The following is a 14,090-nucleotide window of genomic DNA, read 5'->3' as shown; positions in this document are numbered from 1 at the left end:
GTCCCTTCTTTTGCCTTTTTACCCTTCCATTAATGTTTAAGAGCTTATTTGACCTTTTTCTAAGGTCCTCTCTTACCTGGTCCTTCCTTGCCTTCTTTCCCTAAACCTGAAACTTCAGAAGATATTCTTAGCCTATATAGCCACATCTTAGCCTATTCCAAGTCTATTGACCTCATTTGACTGTCTGATTCCAAGACCAAAGGACGTTTTTGACGTTTCTGGTGTCTTCAACCCTTATTTAGTCCTAGTTGACGTTCCTCTGACATATCCTAACCTAATAGAAGACTATTACACATTTCCCGAAATTTTTGGTTTCTTCAACCTTTATTTTGTCCCATCCAACAACCTTCTCGGAAAAAAAGTATTATAAAATCCATATCAGTCTTAAGACTAATAAATTCTTATAATAACTCATAACGGTACTTTCTGTGCTCTAGCATTAAAACTCTTAAATAATAATGCATTGATTTAAAAAAGACACATATTGCACGAACTGGACACTTTCCGTAATAAATCGTATCGTAATAATCAAGCTTATACAAAAGGAAATTCCATAGAAAGTGAATTTTGTGACGTATTTTAAAGATTTTTCTCTGGTGATTCCTATGTATTTAAAAGTAAAAAACTCCAGGTCTTTTGTTATTCTAAAATAATATAAGCCTATGAGGTGCAATGACACCTCTCAGCTGGAAAAACTTGTTTTAGAATTAAGACATTGCGAGGACAATGTCTTTTCCTCGATACAAGAAGAATGACAATCTCTCAGTATACGAGGTATATACAGTGTTTCAATCTCTCAGTATACGAGGTATATGCAGTGCTGAATATATTTGAGTCCAAGAATTCGCCCCCCCCCCAAAAAAAAACAAGATAAAATTTTGAAACGCCAGTTGCAATGGAGAAGCTCTAAATCCTCACAGTTTGAAACACCCTGGAGTCTCCAACCATTTTCCATAATTTTTTTTCTGTTTTTCCCTGTGCATGAAGTGTATGCCTAAGCTAATCAGTAGAAGAAATGGTTGGCCCACTTTACAAGTCGATAGAATCAATATTCAAAATACTTTTTTGGCTTGAGATATATCAAGTTCTCTATATATTTGATGATTTGAATGAGAAGTTCTCAAAAAATTCAAAAATTAAAGATTTTGGGGAGGACCTCGCGTATGTACCTGCTCCTGCCTGCTCTTCTCTCCTACACTACCTGAAAGTTCAAACTCAATCCCACGAGCATTTCTGACATATTACAGACAATGTGTTTGGATAACATGGACGCGCATCGTGTTGTCTTATTTTTGTTAGTGTTTTCAGTACAGGCTTTACGGCTACATCACAAGTGATGATTAGATGCTTTCCCTGGTAATGACTTTAATTTTGTTTCTAAGGCATTTGCCATACCTTCTATTGAACGCACTGAGTGAAAGTTTTGCCGGGATTAGCTCTGCTGAGAGTCTATTCCATGGGCCGAAAAATCGTCTGGTGAATCTCGTTTTCATCGTTTCCTGTCGGGGCATACCCTACAATAATTATTCCAGACGAGTTATATTTTGGCAACTTTATCGGGAAGGCATTGCTCTGTTCGGAATATTCTATCCTCCTCTCAATGTCATATTTCAACTTTTATCTTTCCCTGAACACTTCCTGAAAGTTTTTGCTTGATATCCAAATATGTTCCTGGTATATCACAGATACCCCATTTTCGCTGCCTGAAAATATCCTGGAAATGAAATTTCTGTTCCCCATGAGTGTCTGAAAATTTCACTTTTAGACCCTTAGCAGTCCAATAGATGTTGTTGGCATTTTATTTCAATGATCTGGCTACATATAGCTCCTTTCGATCCGCTCCCCCTTTAATTCATGATTTAAGGTCTAGTTAACCCCCCATTACTCTAAGAAAATTTCAGTTCGATCCATCGAGTAATTTCTGCCATATTACAGATAAATTGGAAAGTTGGGCTCACATAGCGTTCTTTGATATAATCAACTGCATGCGTTGTTTCCAAAGTATATCCTCCAGAATATATCTTTACAATAGATATTTTACAAAAATTTGGACCTATACTTTAAAACTGTTGGGGTGATATAAACTCCTGAGACTTATTAGACCTTTCGGCATTACTAAAAAATAAAAAATATCTCAAATTCTAAAATATCACCATGGATTGATCAGGTACCAGAAAAGGAAATTGGAAGGGAGGATGGTTTCCATCCCCAATTACTTTCAGACCTAAAAAAGAGCACAAGCTTTGAATTTACAATGGAATGAGCCCCCTATCCTGATTTTTATAATCACTCCTTCCATACGAAGTGACCCAGGAAAGCAGTTTGGTGGTCCTTTACCCACCCTTTTTGCGCCCCTTCTTTTAGAAATCAACTTTTTTCTTTTCTTTCTGCACGGAGGCTTCCTTAGCCTAACGACTCATGGTTGTAATTTCTGTGGTAGAAACATTTATAGAAAGAAAAAAACATTTTGGTACTTTTTGGATCTGTTTTTCGGCAAATGGTGGGTCTTCCCAGGAGCAAGTTTACCTTAAGTTCCTCTCGACCAAAGAACCTACGACTCTGAGTTTCAAACTAATCAGAGAAAAGTTTCTTGACCCTTTTTCGCGCTTCCTATTCTCCCTTCCCACTTCCCCAAGAACAATAATCTGATCCTGTTTAGCAAAAAAAAAACCTGAAAGTTTCTCCTACACAAACTAAAAAATTCCCTTTTTCTATTATAAAACCATATGTAAACAATTAGCCTATTAAATATTTTACGGCCCTCGTTCTAAGGTTTTTCTGGTTTTGTCATTCCTGGATGCATTTTTAGTGGACCTTTTTACTATTTTTAACAGACGGCTATCTTAAAACTCATATCAACTTTCTTGAGGGTTCTTGAAGGGAAGAAGCAAAAATAATCACGGATGGTGGTTGGCTTCCCTGCCATTACTTCAGATTCTTTAAAAGGACACAAAAACTTTCGATTCCAATCAAATGAGCCGTTTCTGAAGTCTCTTCGAGTACCTTTGTAAATTTAAAATTAGCGGGGGAGAATAATACGTTGCGGGTATGGGGATTTTTACTTTGGCAATCTAAAGCACTGCCTTTGATTTTGAATCGTATTTTCTAATAATGGTTTCCATATATTTTTAGAATTATATTGTAAAATTGACTAAAATAATCACACCTAATCCAAAACTAGGGACTAATTTTATTCTTTTTCTTACAAATATGACAGGAGAAACATGAAACTCAAAAAAGATTATTATTTTTTATGAAAAAAAAAATTATTCTTGACACATTATTCTCGCTATCACAAAACTGAGCACAGCAATAAGCCAAGAAATTTCGGAAAATATACAAGGCTTTTGCCAAAACGACCTAGAAAAGCATCTACCAGTAAAATTATAAGTTTGTGCTAAGATTTCAAAGATTTAGGCTTATAATTCAGTGTAACTTTAATAAAGATTTTAAATCATTTTTTCCAATAGACAGATAAGTTTAAATGTTAGTCCGTAAATCTACTTTGTTCCAATTTACCATTGTCATAAGGAACATCACTTTTTGAATATGCACTAGAAAAATTGATGTTAATGTTTTTAAAGAGAACATGTTCAGAATGATTGATATGTCTGGTAAAAAGTGGGGAAACTGAAATAAGTTGGAACTTGGAAAAATTCAGTACTGCCACCCCTCCTTCTTAAAAATATTAAGCTTCTTTAACTGCCACATATGTTAGTTCCTTCTAGCTATCATTTTCTTCACACTTGTACTTTTACTTTCTACATTCTCTTTCTTCCATTCTGTTTTTACTGTCAGTTCTTTGTTGTTGTTCTTTTGCACTTTTTTTTTACTTGTACTTTCAGTAAGGAACAAAAATAGTATTAGTACAAACTTTGTAGCAAAGATAAGGTATAGTTCCAGAAATAAATCATATTCCGTGTTTTGTTATTGATCACGCCGTGATCAAGATCAACAAGAAACTGTATTGTCTTGGAGCCCGGTGAAAATTTAGTACCCGGTGAAAAGTTTTGTTATTGTCACCGTTGCTTTAATACATCAGATTTCAAGAGGATCATCCCAAGGATTAAAATCCCTCACGTTATGATGGATACGAAAACTGAAAGGCTTTCTCTACAAATATTATATTGATTTACAAAAAAAAATCTTACTATTGAAAATAGTAAGTAATCCAATAACCATATGCTACTGAAAAATAAATATGAAGTCGTAAGGAGGGATTCCCATTCTTGAGATTCAATCCTAGTAAAAGAGATTTGTTTGAAATGTCAGCATGTCCAAATAGTCTTCATAAATGTTTAAAGCATTCGTTACTGCTGATTACGAGTCGAAAGTAGGTACGCACATCAAATCAATAAAATTAAATTACTTAGGTAATCAGCAGGGGGGAATGCACCCTCGCCCAAGGCTGTAAATATAGGTGGAGGAGGAAGAAGTTCCCTGAAGTGTAAAATCAATAGGGCACACCGGTTTGTGGACACGTCGTATAATTTAAAAAACTTTTCCCAGTAATGGGTTAAATTTCATGGAGATTCAAAACACCATCATGGGAGGATCCTCTATAAGAAGACTGAAAATTATGAATATAATTTTTTGAAAGGGGGGAAGTACCTAGCGATTTTAGGAAAGCTTTAATTAAATGACTGTATAAAAAAAGGTGACGAAGAGTGAGTGCGATAATAATTGAGGCATTTGTCTGGTCTCTGTAGGTGGCAAATCACTTAGTAATATGATAATTTTTAGACTTGGAGATGCTGTAGACATAGTTTTAAGAGAAGAACAGTGCGGTATTAGAAAAGGTAGAGGATGTATTGACCAAAATTTTACTCTTAGGTTAATAATTGAGAAGTGACTTATCAAACTCTTTTGGTCCCCAGCTCTATAGATTATGAAAAATTTTTTGATTCTACTAATAGAAGAGCTTTAGCGAAGATATTGTCTTTGTATGATATAACAAATACAATAAAGTGAATAGTGCTATGTACAAGAGTAACACTGCTGTGGTTAATGAGGCTAGCAGCTGGTTCCACATTAAATCAGGAGTTAAGCAGGCTTTTGTTCCATCCCTCTTTATATAGATAATTTTGCTGGACTTTGTCTTAAGGTGTGCAGGAAAAGCAATGGAAGGCCACAGCATTAAATGTGGAAAAAACTCTCTTGGACTTAGTTTATGCTGATGACTTAAGCATCCTGGATGAAAATGAATGAGTTTTTAGAGGTATTGCGATTTATATTGATCTATATTTTTAGCAAGATTTTATCTTATTTGTGGAATCAAAAATCTTAATTACTCTTCGTAATAAACCAAAGTAGAAGAAGCAAAACATTAGAGCCGCTATTGAGGATAGATGTTTCAAGTTGCTGTTGTTGTTTTTTTCATTTTTTTTTATTTGACAATACAAAAACAGTCTTACTACCAATGATAATTACTTCAGTTCAAAAGATATTCTGTATATTTTTTTTCTTGCATGGCTTAGATTCACAGCAGACACCATCAAACCGAGGAAGCTTTATCGACTGGCCAAATCTGTTTACTCTTGTCTTGTTAGGTTCTCAAAATTCATCAGCTTTAGCTTTCAAACTAAGCAGCCTCTGTCAACGAGCTTTATTCATTCACTCCAATCTCATAGAGTTCTAAAGGTGTTTAGAATTTTGAGCATGCTAACCAGGTACTAAGCATGTTCTTTCGTCTGATTCAATTCGTTCATTTCTGTCTTTTTGGGTTCCTGACTTATTGATCAGTTCCAGTTCAAAGACAAATATTGTTTACAATTTTCTTTTTACAATTTTCTTGTAAAAAGTGTGAAAAACCTGTGTTCTTTTAAAAATGTCTTGCAAACTCCTTGTATAAACCTGCAATCCTCAATAACAGGCAAGCCTTTGATCACATTTTTCAGCTTCGATAAAATTATGTTCTTTTTCTTAAAACCTTGTGAGTTACTGTGGCTGGTTTGTAATCTTAATTCAGTGTGTTCGGAAACTTAATGAATAATTGTCGGTAATCGGAAAGTCCTGATGTTCCATATAATTTTACTTTTCCCATGTTCCCCGCGTATAACCATGTAAACCGTGAATAACTGACAAGTACCCCGTAATGAAATAAGATCAAAGTAATTTTACTTTTCCTGTCATCCTAAACCATGAATGAACTTGAGGTTTAGGCTTGATACTACATCAACACTTTAGATTCGCTGTATTTTATTCGAACGGATGAATTGAAAGAAAAGCCTTCTGAAATTCTCTTTGCTGTCATATTACTTCAGCCCGTAAGAAATATTTTGTGTCATATTTTCTTTATTCATAATCAGCTCAAAACTGGAATCAGCGAAAGAGAATTGCATAGTGTACAAATGAAAATCTACACTGTAGTTAACGATAGGGTCGAATCACTAATGGCTACTGTTTCATATAAAAAGTGCTTCCGCATGTATATACAGTTAATAAGATGTAAATAAACACAATTCACAAAATTACGAATTTCGAAAGTGCACAGTTCAATTTTAGAAGGAGTGTGGCCGACATGCACAGCAGAAAGTCCGTAAATTTGAATAAACACCACGTTTTTTTCGCCGCCTCCAAGCACTGAAAGAGTCTTCTCCCGTCATCGTTAGTGCTCTGTCTGAAAGAGACAGTGAGTATAAAAACTTATCAAAATTGAAAATGAAGAGAAAAGACACGTGCGGTTACAAGACATGTGAAAACGAGAATCAAAGCAAGTTAAAAATCAAAATGAAGAGCAGAAACACGGATATTAAGAAGAACTGAGGCAACAAGATACTCTGGCCTACAAAAACATATAGATAGGACAAACATTTGAGAAAATTCGTTAAGAGGCTGAATTTTTGAAAAAAGACGCAAGTCAGTGACGTCATTTTTGTATACATCAGTATTACAATGACGTCATTTAAATTTGAAATTGAACTTGGAAGCTTGATAAATTTTGTTTTTCAATAGTTTTTTCATCTTAGTTCTCAGTTCCGAATCTCTAATGCTATCATGTAAACTAAATAGATATTTACGGTGTCTAATCAAAAGTTTTAATTTTTTAAACAGAAATTAGAGAAATACCGGAGAATTTATAAAAGAAGTTTCAATTTGTATTAGGTTAAATCCACTTAGCATAAAAAGATAGATACGACAGAATAAACACCAGTTAGCCTACAATTTTCAACGCAACAAGTTATATATGATGCCTGTAGGCAGACCCAAACAACGAGAATTTGCAACTATTACAAATGATGAGTCAATCGAACAAACTGACTAATATGTAGCTAAAAGATATACCACAGTCAGACTAAGGAAACATGTGATTAAAAGATAAGCTGCAGTGAGAATTAGAAGCAATAACGAGGAAGCGATTACCAGAACGTTCTAAAAACGGAGTGAAGAACAAAATAATTGTACTGTTAGAAAAGCGAGAGCAAAAATAACACCTCGTCAAAAATGATAGTAAAGAACAAAAAAAAATATTGCAATATAAGAACGATGCCATCCTAATCTTTGAAACCACCGAAATTGGTGTAAAAGCCATTAAAAATCCACAAAGATGTCATAAACAAAACAAATCCTTATTAGAAGATAATGGGACCCTTCAACGTTCTAAATGTTCCCTTGGGAGCCTTCTATTTTCCCTATAAAGGAGTAGAACATAAATCTCACTCATTTCGAGGTTGTTAATTCCAACGAGAATCAATATATTCAAGCTTGTCACTTGCCGAGTGCTGGGGCCCACATCGAAATTGTGCACACATTTTTTTGTCTTAACTGGCATATTGACATTTCTAGCCAATAAAAACGATCTAAAAAGGTAACAACTTCAAGGAAGAATTTTGTATTTTTCCAATTGTGGTTGTATCTAACCTATGGTGACGACAAGAAATAAGGAAGAGGATCACAATGTCTACGGTTACAAGATAAGTGACAAAGATAATCAGCATAGACAAGTCTGTTGCGTAGGAATGACAGGGCTAGGCCTCGAAATCAGCTACATAGTTTATTCTCTTTTAAAACTGGTAAATTGACATTTTTGACACAAAATCGATCTAAATAGGTCACAAATTTAAGAAAGAATTTGAATTTTTCCTAGGGTGGCTATAATCGAACCTGTCATGGCATCAAGAAAAGACTCAAATTGCTTATGGTGACAATGAGAATCCACATATAGAAGCTTGTCCGTGTTTAGTGCCTGGCAGTGAGGCTACCAAACTCTTGGAAATATATACATACATATATAAATATATATATATATATATATATATATATATATATATATATATATATATATATATATATATATATATATATATATATATATATATATATATATATATATATATATATATATATTATACATGTACTTTTTGCCGGAAAATTGGTATCATGGGATATTAAAGATTTCGATCTAGATAGGTCAGACCTAAAAACAAAATCGTGAAAAGCCTTAAGTTTGGTTTTTGCAAATGACGTCATGTACTATGATAGCACATAACTCAAGCTTGCAACAAGCTTGAAAGCTTACCGTATTTGGTATTAATAATAATAATAATAAACATTTGTTATTACATCACATATGACATCATATAAGCATTTTCTTATATGATGTCATGCATATCATAAATTAGATTGTTGAGTTTCCAACGAATCAGTTATTTATATAATTTAACGCCTGTTGGAAGGCCCAATAAACAAAAATTTGTAGTTGTAGTTACTATTAATGATGATTCTTTGGAACCAACACCTTAACTAAAAAAAAAAATCCAAAAACATGTCAAAAATGAAAATGAAGAAAAAGGCTCGGGCGGTTAGAATGTATGCGAAATGAGGAGCTAAGACACACGCAGTCAGAAGAAAATCGGTGGTTTTAAAAAATGAAAATTAAGAGCATAGAAACAGCTGGTTATAAGACATGCGACACCGAGCATGTGAGCAAGCCAAAAATGAAAATGAAGAGCAAAGACATACACTCTTAGAAAACATAAGACATCGAACATGCAAGCGAGTCACTGAAAATTAACCTGGACAGCGAGAATGCAAACAGATCAAAACTACAAATACAGATCAAAACCTGGACTAGATAAATCTTTGCAAAAAAAAGTTTTTGTCCCACGTCTTGAACAGTTAAAAGAGACAAAGTTCGGCGATATGTCTTTCATAATGACAAAGACAAGCCGAGGCAAAATAAGAAGTTTCTGTCCCACCACCTGAAGAATTAAACGAAACAAAGGTGGTCATCAATGCCTGCCATATCTTTGAAAATCAAAATCCCTAACTAGATAAATCGTTAGATGAAAAGTAAGTTTTTCTCGCACCAGCTTAACAATTAAGGAAAACAAAGATTCGGCGATATGTCTTCATAATAGCAAAAGACAAGCTAAGGCAAAAGAAGAATTTTTCGTATATCTTTTATACGAGATAAAAAATATATTTTTATAGATAAAAATATATAAATGACGTCATGTTCGCAACGCGAAACCAGGCTTGCGGCTGATAGAGATAGTAAAAAAAGAAGAAGTGTCGCTGTATTACAAAAGCAATGAGGGTATAATTATCCTACAATGTCACTAAAAAGAAAACACCAGGAGGAAACACCAAAGCAACGCAAAGCCAGGCTTGCGGCCCAAAAAGAAAGGGCAAGATTAGGAATGTACAATTTACGTCATCGATTCGATCCAAAAATGACACAGCGTTGGCCCTTGCGTCGTCCTGAATAGCGGCAACGTTGCTGCTTGGTGAAAAAACTGCTCATTCCGCTTTGAAATTGCCTCTGAAAATTCAGTCTACAGAAACTCCCACGTGCAACATTTTCAAAACATCTGGGATGGGTAAAGTATTGCAGCAATGCAAACTTATTGTTTGGGACAAGTGCACAATGGCACACAAAAAGTCTTTCGAGGCTCTTGACCGATCATTGCAGGATTTGCGAGGAAATTCCAAACCCTTTGGCAGCACATTAATATTGCTTGCGGGAGATTTCAGGCAAACATTACTTATTATTCCTAGATCGACACTCTGCAGACGAAATGAATGCTTGCCTTAAAAATTATAATTTACGGGTACAAGTAAAGACATTAAAATTAACTACAAATATGCGTGTCCGATCGCAAAACAATCTCTCTGCCGAAATATTTTCAGATTAATTGCTGACAATTGGAGACGGAAAGTTCCCAGTTGACTCAATTTCAGGACGTATACAACTGCCTCCTGAATTGTGTAATTTAGTGACGTCAAAAAATGATTTGGTTGAAACGGTATTTCCGAATATTCTAACCAATTATAAAAATCATAAATGGCTAAGTAAAGTAGTTATTCTGGCAGCCAAGTACAAAGACGTCCACGAAATCGATAATATTATTCTGACCAAGATTCGAGACCAGGCAATCATTAAAAGCCAGTCGACAGAGTTGTGGAATCAAATGAAGCGGTTAACCACCCATCAGAATTTTTAAATTCCTAGGCGTATCAATAATACTGTTGCAAAATATTAACCCAGCAAAGCCTTGCAACGGCACGCGACTTGCCGTAAAAAAACAAAACAATGGAAAACGTAATAGAGGCAACAATCTTGACATGGTCTTCCGTGGGTGAGGCTGTTCTTACTCCTCGCATTCCCATGATTCCAACGGAGCTGCCTTTTCAGCTTAAAAGATTGCAATTCCCAATTCGATTAGCATTTGCAATCACCATGAACAAAGCTCAAGGGCACTCATTAGAAAAATGTGGTAAAGGTCTTAATACGGATTGTGTTTCCCATGGACAATTATATTTAGCATGTTCTAGAGTTACTAAACCGGACGATCTATTTATATGCAGAGACAATGGGACTGCGAAGAATATTGTATATCCAGAAGAAAAATAAAATAAATAAAGAAGAGAAAAAATATAAAAAAGACTAAAAAAGGTAAACAACTAAAAAAACTAAAAAGAAAGAAAAAAACTTAAAAAACTAAAAAACTAAAAAAAGAAAAAACTAAAAAAGAAAAAAATTAAATTAAAAAACAAGGGATTACAAGAATTCAAAAACCTTAAAAAAGAAAACCAAAACGTTGAAGCTTAGTAGATATCATTGTTAGAAATTGGACTTCCTTTAATAGTCAAATATCTTTGGGAAAACTGCAATAAAACACAATGGACAATGAGAATCCATATATAGAAGCCTGCCGCGTGCCGTGCTGGAGCTCGGCGGCGAAGCTGCCGGGACCCAGCTATGTATACTGTCTGGGGTTAGAACACTAAGGACAACGAGAATCCATATATAGAAGCCCGCCACATGCCATGCTGGGGACCGGCGGCCAAGCCGCCGGGACCCAGCTAGTATATATATATATATATATATATATATATATATATATATATATATATATATATATATATATATATATATATATATATATATATATATATATATATATATATATATATATATATATATATATATATATATATATATATATATATATATATAAATAAGTTGTCTGTGTGTGTGGGTCTGTTCTGTCGGGTGACGTCATGTTTGTGTGTCGACTGACGTCATGTTTTCAACTGACGAAATTACAGACCGGGACATCGGGACACAAATGACGGCCGGGACACCGGCACATCTATCTATCTATATATATAAAAATAAGTTGTCTGTCTGTGTGTCTGTCTGTCAGGTGACGTCATGTTTCTGTGTCGACTGACGTCATGAAGTTAGTTGTCATCATTTTTGCTGTGACGGTGACGTCATTAAAGATATTTAATCATGAAGTTAGTTGTCGTCATTTTTGCTATGACGGTGACGTCATTAAAGATATTTAAGACATATATGTTGTACAAAGTTACAGTACGAGTGATCTATTGTCGTATGTACAAAATAACATTTCCAAGTTAACGTCGGAACAAAAAGACATTTATGATACGATAATGCATTGTGTCGATAACAACGTTGGAAAAATTTTCTTTTTGGATGCGCCAGGAGGTACTGGTAAAACCTTTGTGATAAAACTGATTCTGGCATCAATTCGATCAAAAAATGATATAGCGTTGACAATTGCGTCGTCCGGAATAGCCGCAACATTGCTGCCTGGTGGAAGAACTGCTCATTCCGCTTTGAAATTGCCTCTGAATTTGCATTCTACAGAAACTCCCACGTGCAATATTTCCAAATCATCTGGGATGGGTAAAGTATTGCAGCAATGCAAACTTATTATTTGGGATGAGTGCACAATGGCACACAAAAAATCGCTCGAGGCTCTGGATCAATGCTTGAAAGATTTGAGAGGGGAGTCGAAACCCTTTGGCAGCACATTAATGTTGCTTGCGGGAGATTTCAGGCAAACATTACCTATAATACCTAGATCAACTCCTGCAGACGAAATGAATGATTGCCTGAAAAATTCTAATTTATGGGCACACGTAAAAATATTAAAATTAACTACAAATATGCGTGTCCGATTGCAAAACGATGACTCTGGTCAAACATTTTCAGATCAATTGCTGGCAATTGGAAACGGAAAGCTCCCAGTAGACTCAATTTCAGGACGTATACAACTACCTGGTGATTTCTGTAATTTAGTGACGTCCAAAAATGAATTGATTGAAAAAGTATTTCCGAATATTCTAAAAAATTATAAAAATAATAAATGGCTAAGTGAAAGAGCGATTCTCGCACCCAAAAATATAGACGTCCACGAAATCAATAATATTGTTTTGACCAAGATTCGAGACCAGGCAGTCCTTTACAAGTCAGTCGACACAGTTTTGGAACCAAATGAAGCGGTTAATTATCCATCTGAGTTTTTAAATTCCATAAATCCTTCAGGGTTTCCACCACACGTGCTACAACTAAAAATAGGCGTACCAATAATACTTTTAAGAAATATCAACCCACCAAAGCTTTGCAATGGCACGCGACTTGCCGTAAAAAAACAATGGAAAACCTAATAGAGGCCACAATCTTGACAGGGCCTTTTGAGGGTGAGGCTGTTCTTATTCTTTGCATTCCCATGATTCCAACGGATTTGCCTTTTCAATTTAAAAGATCGCAATTCCCAATTTGATTAGCATTTACAATCACCATCCCCAAAGCTCAAGGTCAATCATTAGAAAAATGTGGTATGGATCTTAATACTGATTGTTTTTCCCATGGATAATTGTTCGATGCATGTTCGAGGGTCGGTTAACCTTACAATCTATTTATATGCAGCGACAATTGGACAGCGAAGAATGTTGTATATTCACAAGTTTTACGCAGTTAATTTGTATTGTATCTATCTATCTATCTATCTATAGATAAATGAGTTGTGTGTATGCATGTTTGTTTGTTTGTAAAAAGAGCGTTTGCATATGACGTCATTATTAGTACATACGGCTTTGTATATGCACAGACAATGGGAAAGCCAAGAATGTTGTATATTCGCAATTTTTACGTAGTTTGGAACACATATATAAATCTATCTATATTCACAGGTGGGACACAGAGACACAACTACAATGGCGCGTAACTAATATGGCGCGTAACGACTTACGCGCGCGGGGGGGCTTGGGGGGGGCGCGAAGCGCCACCCCAACAGCTAGTAGGGAATATAAATGACGACACTCAAAGAGAAAGCGACCGGGACAAAAGGAATGTTCGATTAGCAATCACCATCAACAAAGCACCGGGACACAAATGACGACTGGGACTAAGGGAGTATAAATGACGACCAGGACATAAGTAAAAAAAACTAAAAAAACTAAAAAAAAAGGTAAAAACTACAAAAAAACTAAAAAGAAAAAAAAACAAAAAACTAATAAAAAAAACTAAAAAAGCTAAAAGACTAAAAAAAAACAAAAAAAGAAAAAAAAGAAAAAAGAAAAAAATGAAAAATAAAGGAGAAAAACAAAACTAAAAACACGAATGTATATACAGACCGGGACACCGGGATACAAATGACGACCGGGACACAGGGAATATAAATGACGACCGGGACACAGGGACACAACTACAAAGGGGACGCCGGGGGGCACAGGGGGATATAAATGACGACCGGGACACCGGGACACAAGGAATATAAATGACGCCCGGGACACTCAAAGAAAAATTACAGACTGGGACACCGGGACACAAATGA

The 14,090-nt window shown here is 35.2% G+C and overlaps 1 protein-coding gene across 3 annotated transcripts in view; it reads right to left on the bottom strand.

The window, feature by feature from the left end:
- Positions 1-6,276: 6,276 nt before the first annotated feature.
- Positions 6,277-14,090, bottom strand: part of LOC136028859 (uncharacterized) — a 113,447-nt gene continuing 105,633 nt past the window's right edge. For 2 of the 3 annotated variants that reach the window (XM_065706797.1, XM_065706796.1), the window contains exon 5: positions 6,277-6,619. In XM_065706797.1, coding sequence (XP_065562869.1) covers positions 6,501-6,619 — 119 coding nt within the window. In that variant the 3' untranslated portion in view covers positions 6,277-6,500. The remainder of the gene's footprint in view (positions 6,620-14,090) is intronic. The other variant, XM_065706798.1, reaches the window with a different exon arrangement.

The sequence above is a fragment of the Artemia franciscana genome, chromosome 7 (genome assembly GCF_032884065.1).
Source record: "Artemia franciscana chromosome 7, ASM3288406v1, whole genome shotgun sequence".
In the NCBI taxonomy this organism is placed as follows: domain Eukaryota; kingdom Metazoa; phylum Arthropoda; class Branchiopoda; order Anostraca; family Artemiidae; genus Artemia; species Artemia franciscana.
Note: the sequence above shows the minus strand (reverse complement) of the source record. Positions and strands in the feature narration are given on the sequence as shown.